Source organism: Xenopus tropicalis, chromosome 1 (genome assembly GCF_000004195.4).
Source record: "Xenopus tropicalis strain Nigerian chromosome 1, UCB_Xtro_10.0, whole genome shotgun sequence".
Taxonomy (NCBI): Eukaryota; Metazoa; Chordata; class Amphibia; order Anura; family Pipidae; genus Xenopus; species Xenopus tropicalis.
In genome coordinates this window covers 121,762,507-121,783,597 of record NC_030677.2, presented here as the reverse complement: position 1 = coordinate 121,783,597, position 21,091 = coordinate 121,762,507, and the positions used below count along the sequence as shown (strand labels likewise).

General features: G+C 39.4%; 1 protein-coding gene across 16 annotated transcripts in view; it reads right to left on the bottom strand.

The window, feature by feature from the left end:
• The window catches only part of elavl2 (ELAV like neuron-specific RNA binding protein 2), a 90,568-nt gene extending 76,972 nt beyond the window's left edge, over positions 1 to 13,596 (bottom strand). For 7 of the 16 annotated variants that reach the window (XM_012963568.3, XM_012963582.3, XM_018093807.2 and 4 more), the window contains exon 1: positions 10,033 to 10,115. Coding sequence is in view for 2 of the 16 variants with exons in the window: in XM_012963597.2 (XP_012819051.1) it covers positions 10,033 to 10,071 (39 nt within the window). In the remaining 14 variants the exon portion in view is untranslated. Of the gene's footprint in view, positions 1 to 10,032; positions 10,182 to 12,405 lie in introns of those variants that run through there. The other 9 variants (XM_012963574.3, XM_012963585.2, XM_012963604.3 and 6 more) reach the window with 5 other exon arrangements.
• Positions 13,597 to 21,091: the final 7,495 nt, after the last annotated feature.

The window sequence follows — 21,091 nt, the reverse complement described above, 5'->3', positions numbered from 1 at the left end:
TATGAATATTATATGGTGCTGGTTTCACTTTGGGCTACAAATAATAATCCTATCTGTAAACATTGCCCCTTTATTGGAGCTTCCTATAGATCCTATCAGTTCTCTATCAGATCAAACGAAGGGTGGCGTGTCCTAACAGTCCCTGCCAGACGCACAGCAGGAGGGGGATAGCCAATCACAGCCTTGCACTCACACAAGCAAAGACAGACTTCAGTTCTCTATCAGGTCAGACTAGCTGCTGATTGGTTCCTATCCTACAGTGCAGTACTGAGAGGCGCCACAATCCTTTATTTAGAGTATAATTCACTGGTACATTCTTAATTTTATATGATATGTCTCCTTTAAAGATATATAGAACAGTGTGCAGTTAGCCGTAAATATCTAAATTGAATGATAACAATGCAATATAACACATTTGTATCCTTTGTTACACTGGCAACCCCAAGCACATATGGTTTTCCAATAACCTTATGATGCAGCAACCAAATAACTCCATGACAATCACCTTGCTTTCTTTTTGCCACTCCTATAAAAGTGCAATTGAATATTCCTGGGCAAAAGCAGTTAAATCACCCACAGCAGTCTCTTCCTTGCACAGCAACTCACTTTTGGTGGAAGGACTCTTTTTGCCAGGTTTATAGTTGTGCCAAAGTCTCCCAATTTCATAATTGATTTAACTGTGCATGATTGATTCTTCTGCATTCATCTTCGGGCTTGTACTTTTCAGAGTTGCTTCAAGTGTTCTTTTGTATTTATGGTGCAGGTTATGACCATACTGATTAGCCAGAAGTTAAAACCTTCCAGATACACGTGTATTTGTATTAGTCACTTTAACCCTTTGACTACACAATGTGTAACTGTTGAAAGCATTGTCCAGTGATGATTTAGGCTTGTCACATTAAAGCAGGTACATACATTAGTTATTGCAATGGTTTTCATTGTAAGTAATTTACTTTACAGAGATCTGTCTTCACTTCACTGATTAACAGAAATAGATTCTTTCTTTTCAAAGAAACAAAATCTTGTGATCCACTGCAATCAAATGTTCTTGAATTACGAAACATGAAAACTTGGTAAATAGCTTTTACAGACTCTGTACAAGAGCTGGGATCATAGGAGTTATACATGTTGATTTTTCCAAACTATATAAAATATTTGTAAAAAAAGAAAACCTGGATAATTCAATATTGGTAAAAAAAAAAAAAATTCCAAATAACCCATTGCTGGGCACAGTGCGCTCTTGTTCCTTTCCCTTGTGCTGTTAACCTTTTTACTACCAACGACGTATGGGATACGTCGTGGCAGAAAAAGGGCTTAACTGCCAATGACGTGTCCCATACGTCGTCGGCATTTGAAGGATTCTCTCTGCAGCGGCGGCATGCCCCCTGGGCAATGAGCCGGGGGGCAGTCATGTGGGTCCTGCAACGCGATCGTTTTGTTTTTTTGCATTTTTCACACTTATATACACTCATACACACACACACTGTCACACAACTTTTACACATGTACACACACACACACTTTACCACTTTGTTTTTAGTTTCTTTTACCTAAAAACTGTTTATTTTGACAGCATTGACTATTGGATCAGATATTGACCACTAATTACATGTGACATATTTTGTTGTTTCACAATTTTTGTTGTTTCATCGCATTTTTATCCCTGTATAAGTGTTCCTAATCGGTTTTTAGCATGGCTTTGCCATGTGTAACTTTGGTGTACAAAAATAACTTTACCTATTTTGAACATGTACTTTCCAAAAATATATGGTTTTCTGGGGGTCTCTCGGCACATAATATGCTGTCAGGGGTCTCTGTATGCAAAAGCCGAGTTGGCAGGCGAGAAATCCATATGCACTATTTTGATTTTGAGGTCAGTACATACCGCAGACTTTGGTATATCTATGCATATTGGGCATCAACTGTTCAGTAGACCTTAGGTGTTCCTATTTGGGGTGACTTGCCTTTATCTGATCTTTATCAAAAATTGTGAGAGATAAATGCGGCAAATTGCAACATTTTTATGCAATTTTCTAAATGTCAAAAATCTGCAAACTTAGGAAAGCTTTACAGCTTGGTACTTTGGAGCAAAAAGAAATGTTTACCCATTATAGATTCGGGGGAATGTATACTTTCCAAAAATATATGGCTTTCTGGGGTGAGTGTACTTTTTTTGCAGCATTATCCCACATAAAGGATGTAAATGTGTTGATTTTGCAGGAGCTGAAATGACAGATCATATGGGGGTATGTTCCCATTGGGGCCCCTACATGCCAAATATTTAGGTAAACCTATACATATTGGGCATCACACTGTTCAGTGGACACCTGGCGTTCAAATTTAGGGTGTTTTATCTTGGTACCGAACACTATGTGGGAGATAAGATGCTGCAAATTGGATTTGGGATTTTTGGAAATTTCATCAAAATTGCTAACTTTAGAAAAGCTGTGCAGCTGGGTACTTTGGAGTAGAAAGACATGGGTACCATTTTAGATTCGGGGGAATGTGTACTTTCCAAAAATATAGGACTTTCTGGGGTGAGCGTACTTTTTACTAGCTTTATCCCACATAAAAGATGTAAATGTGTTGATTTTGCTGGAGCTGAAATAACAGAAATGATTGATCATATGGGGGTATGTTTACATTGGGGCCCCTACATGCCACATACCCCTGGCATTCTTATTTAGGGTTTTTTTTGGTTACTTTATGACCTGTAGGAGATAAGATACTATAGACTGGAAGCTTTGAAGCGATTTTTTTAAAAATTTCACAAATTTTGATAAAAACAAATAACTTTAGGAAAGCATTGCGACTTGATAGTTTGGAGTAGACAGACAGTTGTGCCTATTCTGTATTCCCCAGAATCTGTTTTTCCAAAAATGTACAATTTTCTGGGATAAACCTTCTGTTAGTGGAATTTTTGTCCTTGAAATCTAAAGTATGCAGCTTTCTGAAGCAGTGCTTTGAAAATTAGGTAGGGTACTGCTGGGAGTTTTTGACCTATACAAGTGAGAAATCTCCATAAAACTACATATTTGGTATTGGCACGTTCAGGAGACAAATCAGTTGTATATTTGTGCATAAAATAATTTTTGTGTTTTTAGTATGTGTGTTTATATTATGGTAAATTTGATTTTTTTTTCTTCATTTTTAGACATTTAGAAGGCTATATCTTTTTTCAGAATTGGAATTACACAAAAATTCTACCATATTTTTAAAGCTTAGGTTGTTCTGAAAAAAACGATATATTGTTTTCCTGGGTAAACTAAAAGTCCCCCCGAGGAAAGGCCCCTAAAGTGAACCAGTACAAAATGTTCAAAACTGTCTGGCAGTAGAAGTTCCGCTTTGACCAAAACGGCTGGCAGTAAAAGGGTTAAAGTCACATTGCATTCAGCAGTGGTTAAAACTAGTATTAGTTGTGCATTTATTTATTTTTTTTATTTATTTTTTTTTTTAACACTAATATGCCAGTAAGCCTCTACTGCAGCTACAAAGCAGTTCTACATGGGTAAAAACATGCTGGCAGTTTAATGCACTTTATCATTGTAACTGAAGTAAAATTACAGCATCTGTTTCAAACCCATTTGGCCCTTGCACACTGCCTTAAATTAGTTTTCACACTAGTGCAGTATTTGTACAGTACATACAATACACCAAAAATACAGTCTCTTAATAAGTCAATAAGCCCTTTGCAGCTTATGTTTAAGGTGGGTTTCAATGCATATAGCGTTTGGAATTTTTTTTCCAAATATAGGAAGAATAAATAATCCTTTTTTAACACCTGGAAAGGTCTGATATTTTGATTTATCACTTCTTTATTAGGCGCTTTTACTTTTTGTATTCAAAAGTGACCTTTATTTTGCACAGATGTAGTTATTCCACATATTGAAAAGAAGCCATGTTACTGGTAGAAACCACTTCTCAGTACCTCTTAAAGCCACAGTGTTTTGCAAACTATACGAGACCTTGTTCCATTCTGAAGGGTTTCTGGGACCACAAGCAGTGAATTTGTCCCAGAATTCATTACTGCAGAATGTAATGAGGCAAGGCAGCTGTAGAATCACACTATGAGCCTAATGGCAGTGGTGAACTTGTCCCTGCAGCCAAAACAGACTATCGTGGTCATCTACAATATTTGTATGAGGGGCCCAAGTACCATAAATTACAGATTCTAGGATTAAAGCTTTTGCTTAGTTCACTCACACCTACACAACTAACAGACTGAGGCATGATCACCCAAGTGTCTCCAGATAAATGGGGAGAAAAAAAAAGCGCCCATTATTCAGCATCAACTGCCTGCCCACAGGTAAGTGATACACACATTTTTAAAGTAACAATTTTTTCAGGAGGAGACCCTTTGAACCATGACAGCACACACAATCTACTTATTGCTACTTTTGTCCTAATAAATGTTATTGTGCTGCACCAGCCTGGGAAAATATGTATAACAGCTCTTTGCTGCAATCTAATATGTAGTTCCCAGGCACTCCTAGGGGCCGATTTACTAATCCACGAATGGATCGAAAGCGTCCCAATGTGTTTTTTTCGTAATGATCGGTATTTTGCGATTTTTTCGTCGCCATCGCATTTACTAGCGCTCAATACGAAAAAGTCGCGACAATTCGTGCAAGTCGTAACGGCTACGGAAAAGTCACGTCAATTCACGAAAAAGTCGCATGAAAAAAGTCGCAAAATGATTGTTTCCAATCCGATTTTTTCCCATTCGGGATTCGGATTCGTGGATTAGTAATTCAGCCCCTAGTCTTGGGGGCCGATTCATTAAAACACAAGTTCGAATCCCGAATGGGAAAAATTCTGAGTGGATGCGATAATACTGAAGATCGCGACTTTTCCGTCGCCGTTGCAACTTTTTCGTATAAACGGCGGGAAAACCTTTCAGACTTTGATCCTTTAGTGCATGATTTTGGAAGCCTCCCATAGGACTCAATGGCACTCTGCAGCTCCAACCCTGCCCAAGGAAAGTCACGATACCGAAGCTCGAATGAATCAGAAGCTTTCATATGTGACAATACGAATTTGTTGCAAAATACGAAAAAGTTGTGACAGCGACGAAAAATTTGCGAAAAAAACGTATTCGGATGCATTCAAAGCGTTCGTGCCTTTGTAAATCTCCCCCTAAGTCTAGCTAGGTATGCCTAGGAACTTCAAGAAATGTAGCTAAATATCTATCAGGCAGGTTTCAAAGACCTGTCAGATGAATATCACATTAACACATAGAAAGTAAATCATGCCCAAATACATTCATGTTACAAAAATAAATTCTTGGGGGGCGCCAAATACGGCTGTGATTGGCTATTTGGTAGCCCCTATGTGGTCTGACAGCCTACAGGAGATTCTGTTTGTTATCTGGTTTTTATGCAACCAAAACTTGTCTTCAAAAATACAGTAAGCACCTGCTTTGAGGCCACAGAGTAACATCCAAGGGGTTGGTGAGCAACATGTTGCTTGTGAGCCACTGGTTGGGGATCACTGGCCTACACTATTAGATCATTGGGGGAACCCTATGCTGGTTTGGACAGATATACAAGACAGATACCAACTCTGTCTGGATTGACAGTAAGAAGCTAATATTGCAGCACATGGACAGTTATACAAACTAGCAACCACAAATGTTCTAAAGAATTATACAAGTTCTATTTTGCAAGTACCGCTTAAAACCTTTTGAAGGCACAACCCCTAAACGCTATCGTTTTTATTGCCATTGTATTTTAATGCAGCCCATGTGCGGATTATGAACATCCTTTGCATTGGTTTAAATAAAATATCTTGCCATGTTTAAGTAGATAATTAAGATAAATTACCTAGATAATCCTGCAGATTGTAAGATCTTGCAAGCAGGGCCCTCTGATCTTATTTTTACTCTGTATAACCCTGTTTGTTAAACTTTTTAAGATCCCGGTTTGTTTAATTTTATTGTGAAGTGCTGCATAATTTGCTGGCGCTATATAAATAAATGATGATAATTTAAGGGCAAAACAAATTGCTTGTGGGTGGCACATGTGTTTGTCTATTTTCTTATCCTTGGGTCCCAAGATATTGCTGAACTATAACCACCATAAAACAGACTTTTTTTAACATATAAACACGAAGGTACTGCTCTTTACAATAAAACTTGAAAATTGTAGTAGGACATAATCAAATGTTCGATATTAAAAACATTCAGCTACAGTGCCACAAAAAAATAAAAACTTTATATAAAATAAGGACAGTATTCTGCAAAATAAAACAAATCTGAGGGAAGAAATTTATAGGACTGGAAACTTAATAAAATGTTTTACACAGAGGACCCACAACTCACTATAATTAAATCGCCTGCACTAAATGAATCATTGACTCTTTGTAAGAAGATTCCATTATTCCATAAAAATGGAAAAAGCATCTGAGTAGAATAGAATAAAAAAAAACTTATTCAAGAAAGAATGTCTGAAACCACAAGGTTGTGGCCTTTACTTTGTCAGAGAGGACCAGCTTTTCCTTATAGGACCTTTTACAGAATGCCACAGGTACCAATTTAAAGTCTGTTGTACTAGAAAATGGTAAACCCAAAATGCTGTGAAGGCTTGTGGGGCAACAGCTGGAGTTTTAAAATGTACTGTAAAAAGTAGCATTTTTAGGTTATCAGTTAGAGATGGAGTCACCACCTTGATGCCTGTGGCTGCAGACAACTACAACTTTGTTGGTTTCAGGTGCTACCAGTTAGCTGTGAGTTGTCTGCAGCCACAGGCATCAAGGTGGTGCAGTAGCACTTAACAATTGCATTAGGCTCCTGTTGATAGGTACTTGTGGAAAATATGGGTAGCTAAATAAGGGTTGTAGGTTTGGTCTTGCAGAGTGCTTTACTTTACAGCAAAATCTACAGGAGCATAATGCAATCATTAAGTGCTACTGCACATGACCCCACCTTTCCATGTTCATTTGTATGTCAAATTCTGCCAGTTAGATTAGTTAAATACATTAGAGTGATACTGACACGAAAAAACTACTTTTCAAAATATGAATATACGTAAAAAGTTACCTATAGGTCGCGTTGACGGTTTTTGGCTGACAGGTTTGGTTTTGTATGTAATGGTTACTTGAAGTCCCTAAACCTGACTGTTTTGCCAACCTGACTGTCCCTTCTCAGCCTGTCAGTTATAGCTTCTAATGCGAACAGCCTCCTGCTGGACAAATATGGCAGCCCCCTTATAGGGGAACATGGGGGATCAGACAGCTAATGTAAACGCATCAGGCAAATATTTTTATGGCAAAATTATAAAGTTCTTGCAAAGACAATGTTATGATAGATGTAAAAAAAATATTTACTTTCTGGTGTCAGTATCTCTAACAAAAAGTAAGAGGACTGAGCAGTAGTGTTCCTTGCTATCCCTGAATGTGTTATGAGAACGCACCATAGACATCATTAGCTACTAAGGATAGCCATACCCAATACCTTTCAGTAGCTATCCAATCAGCCCATGGGCCAAATAGACAGATATCATACATATGGCCATACTATCCAAACGATCTCAAGAGAAGATAGTAAAGACGTCTGTGTAACACAATTTAAATAAATGAATATTTGCTAAATATCTCTGATCTGCAAGAGGTTAAACCACTTGGATTGTACTAATATACTGACCAGGAGTACAACATATAAGACTGTATATTTTACGGGTTATTAGGTTCTAATTAATTTATAGTTTGACAGACCGGCTACTTCTGTGTACAAATCATAGCCAAACACTAAACAGAATCTTTGCCAGACTATAGTCCTTAATGGACTTTCTCTAACCCCCCTTTTATGTTTTGTCATTTGGTCTGGTCCCTTCTCAGTGCATTAGCTCCACAGAAGACACACGATGTCGGTTACTGCTCTTATCACCGCAAAAGTTTTTTTGTTTATTTAAAAGGTTATGTCTTTACTACAGCAACCAGTTTACCTTTAGCGATAGCAATTTCATACTTTGAGCAGTTTTTGCAGTGTGTGTAGCATATTACACAAAATTTGCAATGAAGACAGACGGAACACATGTCTAAAATGTCTGCTGTGGAAAACAACGGATGTCATCTGTTTTATTTTGGCTATTGTACTGTTTTGAGATTGTTATACGGCAATATGTCATGTACTTCAATTATACTGCATTTCCTTTCAGTTTTATAAATACTATAATAATGTTGAATTAATTGGGCAGGTGGCTGGCCTTGTGATGTACCTGAAAATGGCAGTGTTCTCCCTATTGTTTTACAGGTCCCAAGACGGGTGCAAATCAATAAAATGCTACGGTATCTCTGCCTGATGTGTACAAGTGCTCTTGCCTGCTGCTGTGACTATCCCTAGGCTAGCCGAGTGTGTAGATCAGATGGACAGAAGTCTGTGCAACAGAAGGTGGGTTACATATGTCTATCCTTCACTGGTGCAGTGGCACACAAAATATTTTAACATGTTCAACAAACTGATATATGATGAGTAGTGAACAGTGATCAACAACCAGTGGCTTGTGAGCAACGTTGCTTACCAACCCTAGATGTTGCTCAGTGCCCCCAAACCAGGTAGTTATTTTTGATTTCCTGACTTGGTGGCAAGTTTTGGTTGAATAAAAACAAGATTTCCTACCAAATAAAGCCCCCTGTAAGCTGATAGTGTGCATAGAGGCTACCTAATAGCCAATCTAAAGGTGGCCATACACGAGCAGATCCGCTCGCGAGCGGATCTTCCCCCCATATCCCCACCTACGGGTGGGCGATATCGGGGAGCATTTAGGTAAAAAAAAAAAATAATCCGATCATTTGGCCCTGGGGCCAAACGATCGGATTATGTGGGCGGCAATGGGGCAGTCGGATCGGGGACCGCATCAACGAGCCGATGCGGTCCCCGATCCGACCAGATTTTCTAACCTGGCCGATCAAAATCTGGCCAATTTCAGGCCAGATATCAGTCGGCCAGGCCGCTCTGCTCTCCCCATACACGGGCCGATTAGCTGCCGAATCGGTCCAAGGGACCGATATCGGCAGCTATAGTCGGCCCGTGTATGGGGACCGTTAGCCCTTATTTGGCACCTCCATTAACTTTTATGATGTTTGTGTTGCTCGCCAACATTTGACTGTGGCTCACAAGTAGGAAAGGTTGGGGAACCCTGGAGTAAAGCTATCAGCCTAGATTAAGACAGGTGACATGTCAAAGCACTTTGAAGTACTTTGTGTTTTACTATGACAGTCTTTAGGATGCTAAAGTGGCATTGCTTAAATGTATGTAGACATAACACCTCAATTCTTGTCACACACAATGGACTTGCTAATCCTACTATAACCAGCAATAGTCAAAGTACATAACGTACTTTTATGTTTATGACATTTTACTGGATGATTAGTTAAATAAAATTCAGAGTTCACTATTAATGACACAAAAAAGGGCCTGGTCTTATAAAGTTCCTGAGAGATCACCGTTTCATTCGAGAACTGAAAGACCCAAACCATACACGGCCACCAACCACAAAGGCCAAACAGGTGTTAAAGTCATTATTAATATCTGACCAAAAAGGAAAAACGATAGTTCAGCTGAAGGCCGGTAGTTACTAACACACGCCATACTACCACACTGTGAAATAATGTCGCCTTGGGGTTCTGTCACTATTTAACAGATTCCTGCCACCAAACCTACTGCCGTAACCTAGAAAGTGGCGTTTTCTCCTCAGTAAGATAAAGGACTCCATAACAGAGAACCTAAGAGAAAGTCTTGCTGGAAGCACGCCATGGGTAGGACTACAAGAGAAAATGGGCGTGGCACATTACACAGGCGGAATGGCGCACAAGTAATGACTGAAAGCAGATAAGCAGCTGAAGGAAGGCCCGCGTAAACCTACTACCGCTCGGACCTACACCTCCGAGGACAGTTTACCTGAAGTTACTTACAAAAGTACTAAAAACGTCATTCTCTACACCCAAAAAAGTCGTGAGTTTGCTTGGACACCTTTAAGAACAGACCAGTGTTGCATGAATTCTATTCACTACGCAGTATTTAGTGGTCACACTCACTTTACTCACGCGTCCAAGGTTAGACTGTCGTTTCGTCATTCGTAAGGCGATAGTGGCGTTCCACTCCGTCAAAAGAAAGCGATATCCGCGACGTTCCTAAGCCGAACGCAAGTTGCCGGACCGCCTGCTCTCTGTGTGCTCCCGCGCAACAGCAGAGGCCGCCAGCGAGCTCCCGCCGTCCGCAAGGGCAAGATAAAGCCTCCTCCTGTGACGTCAGCAACAAGGTGGCGCAAATGGGGGGTTAACCCTGAAGAGTGCGGACGTGAGCCGAAGTTTGCCCGGCAGCGGGTAGAGGGTTGTAGTTGGTTCCCGGAAAACGCCTTCGCTTCCCACAGAAAGGAGAAACAGATGACGGCTTTCCTCAGTTAAAGGTGATACTATGCATTTACTACTGACCTCAGCCTTACAACATTGAAACTCCTCTTTCATCCAATCAGCAACAGGTGATCACTAGGGTATTCCCAACACCTGAGTTGAGGGCCGGGAGCAGGAACCCGTGCCTCTGTAGTTGTGAGCGCTGCTCCAATAACCGCACTTCTAAAATAGGTTTTAGAGCACGGCATGTGAAGTTTGCTAGTAGCCATCTACTTGAGCTACAATTCCCATACTCACTTAGCTGTTCGGGCTTAACAATCACCCATGGCCAAAGGCAAATATATTAGACATTGACCTATACTATAAAATACTATTTGATTGATGACTGAGGCTTTACTACTTGTGCTGCTACAGTCATTTTAATCTATTTAATCCCACTGCAATGTTAAACACGACACGAGAATAAAAAACTCAGTGTCTAATGATTTGAGATGTGGACTTGTGGAAACAACCTAACCACCGCCACAATAGAAAACACCTGCTGCTAGAAGGTTTCTCTGTTCTGCGATTCTACCCTACAGTACTACGCGATCCACTATGCCTGAGTTCTATTATTACATCAAGGCTGCTGAAATGATGCTACGGTCACAAAGAGCAATGGGGGACATGCTTAAAAAGGAATCTCCACTTAAAATCTGACTTTGTTATGATGCATAGAATGGAATTTGAAGCAAATGTCTAATACACATATAAATTCTGTTTTTCAAGTTAGTGGCAAAATAACGTGATATTGAAATCAGCATCTGGCTGGCTATAGTCATGGCTTGTTCTGACTTCAGCAACAATGTTGATGAACAGACCTGGAGTTTTCCTACATTATTTCAAGAGAAAGAACACCAGGACAAAAAGGTATAACAGCAATTCTATTAACCTTTAATATCGCTGAAAATGCTTAATTATATATCTGGTACACTGCTTAAAATAAAACGTTCTTTGATTATGGAAAAAACATTTTTTTTTTTATGTGCAAATCTTTAAAGGAACAGTGTATAGTAGAAGGATAACTTTTGACAGTGCTTTGGTTCAGACGTTTCATGCAGTTTTACTTGGTGATGATTTCCTGCATGTCTGCCTTCCCTGTTTAGCTTATGCTGCCAAAAAGTCCTGTCATTTGGGTTGTCGGATTGTGACTTTATATTAACTTGTCTACTCTGAACAGAGAGCAAAGCAAGGGTATATACTTTACAGGGGGTTCAGATGGCAGCACTAGGAAAGTTCTATTCTTTAAGTCTTATGTAGCCCATTCACATCACTTTTTTACAGGCACGATTGAGGTGGAGTAAGGTCTTAACTGAAAACAATTGTTATATTTCTTTAGATGTACATTGCCTTAAGATAAAATGACTACAATGATCCCGCAACCAAGTGCAATTTGTAAGAGCAAAGCTATATTATGAGGAAATGTAACTAATCCAGCAGTTGTCTCTTAACAATACATATCGCTTTGCCCCTGCCAGGCATAGGAATGTGACACATTTCTTTAAACTACATTCATACAAGAAGTAATTAGCCAATGTAATTAATATTGGTATCCAAGTAATCCAGTAATTCCAGCCCTAAGCAGATCAAAGCAAAACTACTCAGAAGTGCAAGTCCTTTGTGCAGGTGATTAGCGTATTTAGCGTACAATGATACAAAACATGAACTGTTATTATGAAAAATTACTAATATAAGGTGAGTTTGGGGTGCATAAAATAAAAGGACTATCGCTAAATTGGTCAGTGAAAATCTTATTACTTTGCATTGGATTTCATACTGATTAGTTACCGAATTATATCCCCAATTAGCCCCCTATGCGCCTCTAGGCAATTATAACACTCCAGGGTGACATTTGCCCTCCAGCAGTGACTTGGTTAAACCTGTGTGCTCAACACCTAAATGGTTTGCAGTGCTAGCACCTCGCTATGGACAGTTACTGCTTTGACGGAAACTCCCATTCAGAATGCATGCAGTCCTGCATCTCTATGGAAATAAATGGACAAAAATGCTCCCACTTACCTTCTGCTGTCAGGGGACAGAGGAGCGCAGTCTTCACAAAAATGGGTATAAAGCAGATGATGAAAGCAAGTCGGTTGTTAAAAAAGAAACAATAATGAATTAAAAAGCAGCAGCAGCCTAACTGCACGGATCTGTAGTCGTAGCCCACACAATGAGACCGGCCACGGATTATTACACAAAGAAATCTGCGGTCGGGGAAAGAAAGGAGGAAAATGGAGCAAATGAATAGGAAAGAGAAAAGAAAATGCAAGTGAATGGGAGCAGCCCCTAGCTTACTCGATGTTGCTAATGAAAAAATGAAAGGGTTGCAAAAACAAAGAGACGGGGAGGGATGCCAACGCGAGTGTACGTGTGCCTCTCTTTATTATTAGGATTTGCTTCCCTTTTAACCGTGATGATCCTTGGTGCTGCTTTAATTGGGCGCTGCAGAGGAGATCTGCGGTATCCTCTAGGACCCGGTGCATTAAAAAAATGGGTGGTGGGGGTAGAAAGGGTTGGGGGGGTGTCTTATATAAAAATACGACAAAAATGAAAAGGGGAGAGGGATTTAGGAAAGAGGGAGGTGGAGCGGATGGCAGACTTCTAATAGCTCCTTATGGGTGAGCTTAAATGCAATCAGCCTGCCCGCTCCCTTTCCTATGCTCTGTGCTGCTGCAGACACCTGCCCGCTGTACTGGTGCTGCTTTGGGCTCTCAGCGCTCCTGTTGGCGAACGCGGGGCACGCCCACTGGGGGACGCGGATAAGGCGATGGGCGTGTGCCCGCTTCAGCATTCCCTACCATTGCTAATTGCTGACCTATAAAGTTTGGCTTGTTCAAAGGCACGGTTTATTTGAGTATGTGTGTGCAATGCAGAAAACGCTGGCAGCAAAGGACTGAGCCAAGGTCATTCACAGGCAGCGCATATATAGACTGCACCTTGCGTGGGGCTAAAGCCAAACGACTCCTAAGCCAAGATCTTATCATCCCGCAAGTGGCGACCCCGCCCTCTCCCCAAGAAAAGGGCTTAAGTATAAATCACCTGTATTGAAAGCGTTAATGAAGCAGATTCTATGAAAGGGGCTTGAGTAGTATTAAATGCTAGCAGTTCCTCTTCTTATTCTATTGACAGAATGTATGTCTGGTTATCCCTATGGCATAAGGCTGCACAAGGACTCTGTGTGTGCGTGCAGACTATACTGCAGTATGATGCGAGGCTGGCTTTGTTAGGGGAAATCTGATGTGATAAAGTAGCTGTTACTCACTATAGCAATCCAACGCGAGTGGGTGCTCTTCCCAGCTATCCCCTTAATAGCAATCAGTCCTTTTCTTGCTTAGCCAGAGTCTATCGCGCATAACTTAGCAGAGATGCACTAACATAAACAAGGGTCTCATTCGCAGAGTCCAACAATCATACTTACAAAATAGAAAAATCTGTTCATAGCTGTCTAACTTCCATCTTCCAGTTAGATTAAGTGGCCATGTGGGGTGTGGGTTAAACGCATCTAGAATATAAATCAATTAGTATCCCTGCAATGATCTTTTAGATTTTGTACTACAACACTTTTTGTTAAAGTGGCAATGTTGATGTATTGATGATGTACAGCCTTCCCCTCTCAGGAGATAAAAGGTACTGTCTAAAATCCCCATTCAAATCCAAAACAATACTTAAAGGGGCTTGAATTGTTTTACCCTTATCTATAGCTTGGCGTGCAGCCACTAAGTCATTTTCATTTTAGTTATAGCCACGCTAGCTTGTGTAGCAAAGGTCAAATAAAATATATAACATTTAGGTGGGCAGCACAATGTATCAACTCTCCAGCATGAGCACATATGGCCATTGATATTGTATTTACAGTGTCTGCTGTCAGTGTCAAGTGTTAAACGTGTTAATGTCATTCCCAGCACAAAGAGGAGCCAAGAAGTTTAGGTGCTGAGGAAGGTAAAGGGTAGTTAAAACACTCATGGTATATTACAGCACAGCAGAGCCATACTATGCGCTACAGACAGGTGGCACTTATATCTCAATTGTATCGCTACAAATCATTGCTTTCCAGTACGTTCCAAGGCCTATTTGTTTACGTTCAACGTATAGTACACGTATGTATCGACAACTTTACTAGAGGAACAGCTTATAACAATCCACCCAAGAGATACTATGGCTCATCCATATACAGTAGCTAATTTTCCAAATCGCTTCTACGGTGATGGCAGTCGCACTTTCCCACAAGGTGACTGCTTCTACACTGGGCTGGACGCGGACAGTAAAGTTTTTGCCTAGGAATGAGCGCAGAGAGTTTCAGCACTGCGGACAGCGCACTGGAATATACAGGCTGCCGGGTACTCAGTAGAGCGCTGTCCTGCTTCTCCCTTCTCGCAGCTACAGACTCTGGCCAGTAACAGTAACAGTCCGACAAGTAACCAGTGTCTGACTGGCCCGCCAGGATACTCCCGGCGGGCCCAGGTGTCAGTGGGCCCTCTTGCTTCTATCTGTTTAGCCTATATCATAGTCATTCCCTATTTCTATATGGGAACAACGAAGCTTGATAGATGGAAGGATAGAGTGTAGTATGTAGAGAAAAGAGACTAGGATAATAAAGAGTGAAGGAGGAGGCATTAAAGTTTTGAGAGGGGGCCAATGGTCCTGGGTTTTCTGGTGGGCCCCTGCCATTACAATAGAATACTCCAAAGTGCCCTCTTCTGCTTTAGACTTAGCGATGAGGTCTTATGAGGAAAAAAAAAAATAGTGTAATACTGTTATTACTTCACAATGTGCACTCCCATGTGCCAGTGATAACTTTTACTTCTATCACCCTTTTGTGCCCAGTTGTGATATCCCTTTCCGATTGCCAATTTACTTACAGACCCCCTTGGGTTTAAATGGCATCCAATTGATTCGCTTGTAGCTCACAAATCTCCACTTTCCCACCTCTTAGTTTCAGGCAGTATTAGAAACCACTACATATAGGTCAATTTCCAACTTTAGCAACTTTAAGTTAATTTCACGATTTATCCATTTCCCTTCCCCTTCTGTGCACTTACCATGGGATTAATGCATACACCATATGTTTAAAAATGTAATTACTGTAATACAAATAAAACTTCCCAATACATTCACAGAGTATAAGATGCGCATGTCAAGAGTCACTAGTATGGATCAGGTGGCTGCTCCTTTCCCTTTCCCTGTTCACAACCTGCAGTGTCGCTCCTGGGTTCAGCAGTCCTGCCTTATATAGTGCTCCTCTCCGTGTCCTCTCTCACCAAGATGGCCACTGCCATCTCAGTCTGACACTGCAAGTAAAAACTTGGTTACCTTGAGCACTGAGTCACTGGTAGATGCAACACTTTGTCAGTAAACATAACAACTAAACACATATAAGTTGAGTGCAGTGACATCGGTTTTGCTCTGAAAGGCTGTTAAAGGCAACTGGCCAAGAGTTTTTAAAAAAATGTACTTATACACTGCATTATACATGGCGAAGAGAGACTTCATCATATAATGGCTCTATAAAAACTCATCAGGGCTTGGTTTGCCTGCAGTGAACAACTGGCAACTTGTTCTTTAAAGGAATACTGTCTTGGGAAAACCTGTTTTTTTTAGTTAATAGAGCTTCTACAGCAGAATCCTGCATTGAAATCCATTTTTTAAACAGATTTTTTGTTAGATTTAATTTTGAAATTTCACATAAGGGGTAGCCTTTTTCTTCATTTCCCAGGGTGCCACAGCCATGTGACCTGTGCTCTGATAAACTTCAGTCAACTGCTGCACTGCAAGTTGAAGTGATATCACATATCACAATAGGAAGGTAGCAAGATAGCAGCTCCCAGTAGAAATCAGAATAGCACTCAATAGTAAAAAATCCAGTCTGGCTTGGGACTCCTCCAGGTACATGGGAATAGGAGACAATGCATGCACTGAGATGGCTGCCTACACACCAATATTATAACTAACAAAATACATTTGTTGGTTCAAGAATAAAATTTTAAAGGAACAGTAACACCAAAAAATGAAAGTGTATAAAAATAATTACAATATAATGTGCTGTTGCCCTGCATTGCTACAACTGGTGTGTTTGCCTCTGAAAGACTACTATAATTAATATAAGTAAGCTGCTGTGTAGCCATGGGGGCAGCCATTCAAAGGAGAAAAGGCACAGGTTACTTAGCAGATAACAGATAAACCCCCATTATACGGGGCTTATCTACTAGTTATCTGCTATGTAACCTGTGCCTTTTCTCCTTTTTTCCAGCTTGAATGGCTGCCCCCATGGCTACATAGCAGCTTATTTATATATTAGCTTTTCTGTAGCAAAAACACCAGTTTTTTGCAGAGCAACAGCACATTATATTTTAATTACTTTAAAACACTTTAATTTTTTGATGTTACTGTTCCTTTAAAGAAGTAGTAAAGGTAAAAACAAAGTAAGCATTGTCAGAAAGGTCTATGTAAACACAGCCATAAGCACTCACAGATGAACTGCACTGAGTTCTCTATCAAAAGAACCACAGGATTTCTTGTCTTCGTTTGCGTAAACATGTTCTTTGGTATCTGACTTCCTCTCCTTAGGGCTTCTTCAGGTTTTGGCAGGAGTCTGCGCAGCATTCTCCCCCTCCCATAAGAATTCATAAGAATCCACTCCACACATCACAATGTGTGATCTAAGCTACCAATGGCTAGAGCTACCAACGGCTAGAGCTATAACACGGAAGCTACTGAGACCAAGTTTAAATGGCAGCTGCTATCTTAAACCTGCAGAGGTAGCTTCTAGGGCTGTTTACTCAGGTGTGGTAAAGCTTTCTGCAGAATAAATATAGTGTTGTAGCTTGCACTAATGTGGCTAATCTATTGGTGATAAAATGCCAAAATGACTTTCCTTCTTCTTTAAATCTTAGAGTAAATTATTTACCATCCGTTTAATGTCAATTTTACTTTGCTTGTTAACTCTATAAGTAAACTTTTATACATCAAGATCTTTGTTACTGTAAACTTTTCTTTGCAGAAGTTTGTTTAGTTTCTAGAACCATGCTATAGTTTCATTGTTTTTTTAATTTAAAAGCTTTTTATGCTTTGTGTTAGAGGTCTTCTCTGCCTGAATCATTTTGCCTGACTTTCTGGATATTGAAGCTTCATCCCCTTCATAAATTGATATAGTCATACACAGCATGTTTTCATAATAATATAAACAGATCAGTGAGATCTTTACTACCACCATTACTGTATTTCTTGTAAGAAAGGGCAACTTGGGGATGACCTTTGGAAAATAACTTCATCATTGGGAAGTCTTAGGCTGAAAGGGTGATTGTACAAAATATATTTTAAACCATTATTGAGAGAATATTTTGGATATATAAAGGGAACCCTAACCTTAATGTGAAGGTTGGCAATGTGATATCTACTAAACAGAATATACAGAATGCAGATGATTCTCTTGCTGTTTCCATTAGGGATGCACAGAATCCAAGATTTGGTTTGGGATTCGGCCAAGGTTCGACCATCCATGCCTCTGTCCAAACCGAATCAGAATCCTTAAAATCACGTGACTTTTTGTCACATTAACAAAGAAGTTGGCCAGTATGCTTTTTAAATTCTCCTTTAAGTTGCAAGTCACATGATGCTTTCGGTTCTGTCTTCTTAACTCTTACAGAACAGAACAGAACAGAACTGAAAGTAATCTGAAGCAAATGGAAATTCATTACACAGTCTCTCTCTTGTAACCACGTGTTGACAGCATACTCTGGTAATCCTAATTCTTTATTTGTCCATTTACAACAGCCATGCATAATATGATTTTTTTTTTTAATAATAAATGTAATAATTTATATATTTAATATAAATTGTCTACAGCTGATTATTTCAAGTTATGTTACTTATTATGAATATTATAATGTGTTTGTTATTACAATGTGCTAGGTAGATTGTGGATATGGATTAGTAGCCCAAAATAGTTTGAAACATACATCTGTTCTTAAACATCATCTCCGGAACCAATGGGACTTACAAATAGATCTGCAATGACCTGACTATCTTTATTGCCAACCACTTTCTAAGCATTTGTGTGGGAGGATTTGACTTTACTGGACTTGCCATAGAGTAGTGCACTAATTTTGGTGCAGGTAGTGCAGAACAGACCATTAGCTGTCTGTCTGTGCCCAGAGTGACACCTGTGTTATTCTTTGTTTTTTTGTGCCACCTACTGGTTAAATTATTTTTGCATTCATTGTGTTGTAGTATTTTGAGAAGTGTCCTTTCTAACCTATAGTATTCCATCTGCAGATATCCTACCCCATCCAGCCTTGTAGTAGCATTGTTGGTAGCTATAATCAATATCTGGCTCTAATGTACTAATATAAATGGTTATTTTTAGACTTTTCAGAAGTATATATTTGTTATATGGCATCACCTCATGGCACTCGTATTTCAATAATTGCCTCTCTTCTCTTAATGCATTTGTGTATTGTTTTGCTGTACACTACCAGTTAACCACTGTCCTTTTTTATTCCACAGTTTCACCTTCCCTTTAAGAATTCTGAAGCTCAACAATTTGTCTCAGTTAAAGGAGAAAGAAAGGTAAAAACCAAGTAAGCTTTATCAGAAAAGTTTATGTAAATACAGCCATAAGCACTCACAGAAACGTTGCACTGACTTCTCTGTCAAAAGATTAGTTGTGTCTGTTTTCTTCTGCCAGAGACATGCAGCTTTCTGCTTCCTGCTCTTTCCCACTCCCCACTCCCTCAAGAATGCTAAGAACTCACTCCCCCCCTTAGGAATGTGGATCTGAGCCAATCAGCAGGAAGCTGACTCATAGTCTTACTAACTGAGCATGTTAATTGGTCTGGGTGTCTGTGCAGGAGCGAGGCATTATGGGAATTTTCTTTACACAGCTCAGCGTTCTTTCTTCGTGTTTGGCTTCTGATCATCTGAACAGGTGAAATATGGGGAGACATAAAGTGGACCTGTCACCCAGACATAAAAAGCTGTATAATAAAAGTCCTTTTCAAAGTAAACAGCAAACCCAAATTCATTTTTATATTAACACATCCAAACCCATTATAAAGGCATTTAAAAATCCCAGCTTTAGCTTTCCCTTAAGCACTACCTAGATGTCACTGCACATCTCGCTTTCCCCTCCCTCCTCATTATCTAATTGTGTAGCCAGTGCATGGGCACGGCCATCTGGTCCCCCATTCTGGCACATAAACAAGATTTTGGGGTGATACAAAGTTTGCCTTCATAACAGTGTCCACAAAATGGTGCCTGCCTGCTTACTTTGATTTACTTTGAGTAATTCCAAGACGGAAGGAAACAAGATTTATATTATTTATATAGCGTAAGTAAAGTTTATTTTCCTTAACTAACATAGAAAATAATTTGGAGTTATGTATTAGGATGACAGGCACTATTGAGACAACTGAAGGTATGCCTGCAGTTTGAGATTAACTCTTTATTAGCCTTTCCTTCTCCTTTAAGTTTAGCCTCATGTCAAATTACACACTACCTCAGGGTAACACGTAGATCAGCTTTTACAATTTACTATTTTTACAATTTCATATACAGGTATAGGACCCATTATCCAGAATGCTCGGGACCAAGGGTATTACGGATAAGGGGTCTTTCCGTAATTTGGATCTTCATACCTTAAGTCTATTAAAAAATCAATAAAACATTAATAAAACTCAATAAGATTATTTTGCATCCAGTAAGGATTAATTATATCTTAGTTTGGATCAAATACAAAGCACTGTTTTATTTTTACAGAGAAAAAGAAAATCAATTTTTAAAATCTGAATTATTTGCTTATAATGGAGTCTATGGGAGACAGGCTTTCCGTAATTCGGAGCTTTCTGGATATCGGGTTTCCGGATAAGGGATCCTATACCTGTACTATCTAAATCGTCCACCTCAGCCATATTTTTCAGTTTTCTAACTTAAAGACAGCCTTTTTAGGGGTCCAGAAAGTTAGTAAAATACTTCTCCAGTTTTCAAACTAGCAAACAATTTACATTTATTCCCAAATGTTTAAATTATCCGGGGACCAAAGTGTGTTCATGTGTGTATATGTTTACATTTTTCTAGTTTTAGTTCTGATATATTTTTGGCAGATTCAGTTTACTTAGCTATAGAAACTTTTCCAACTAAAAGAACTTCCTGCTCTTAAAATACCTCTCATCAGTAAGTTTTAAAGTCATGTTTGATTCATACAAGTAATTGTCATTAGGTCATAATTTAAATTTGACATTTAAATAATTTAGTTGAACACAAGTAATGCATGGAGTAATAACTGGCATTTTGTACCATAAACAACAATTTACAACTAAAGTTTTTAAGTTTTAAGAGCATAAAGGAGGTATAAAGGAGTTATTAAAGGGGGAAAAACGCTGTGCTTTCCTTTGTAAAAGCTACATTATTACTATCATTTTATTATCCTGAAGCCTGAAATAAATAAAGGGGAAATATCACAAACTAACATTTAATATAATCTTTATCTAAGGGAAACAAAAACATTTATAAACATAATCAGTGAAAGGCCAAAGGTCACATTTCAGGATCTTTTGCAATGCTCACTCAGGAAAAGGAAATTTATTGATTTGGTGCACCAAGCATAGAATAGCAGTACAGCATTCATCAGTTTCTGACAAATTTGTTCCCCACCCTCTCTGTGACATAATGTTTTTATATCTTCTGAAGAAACATCATTAGCATAAGTAAT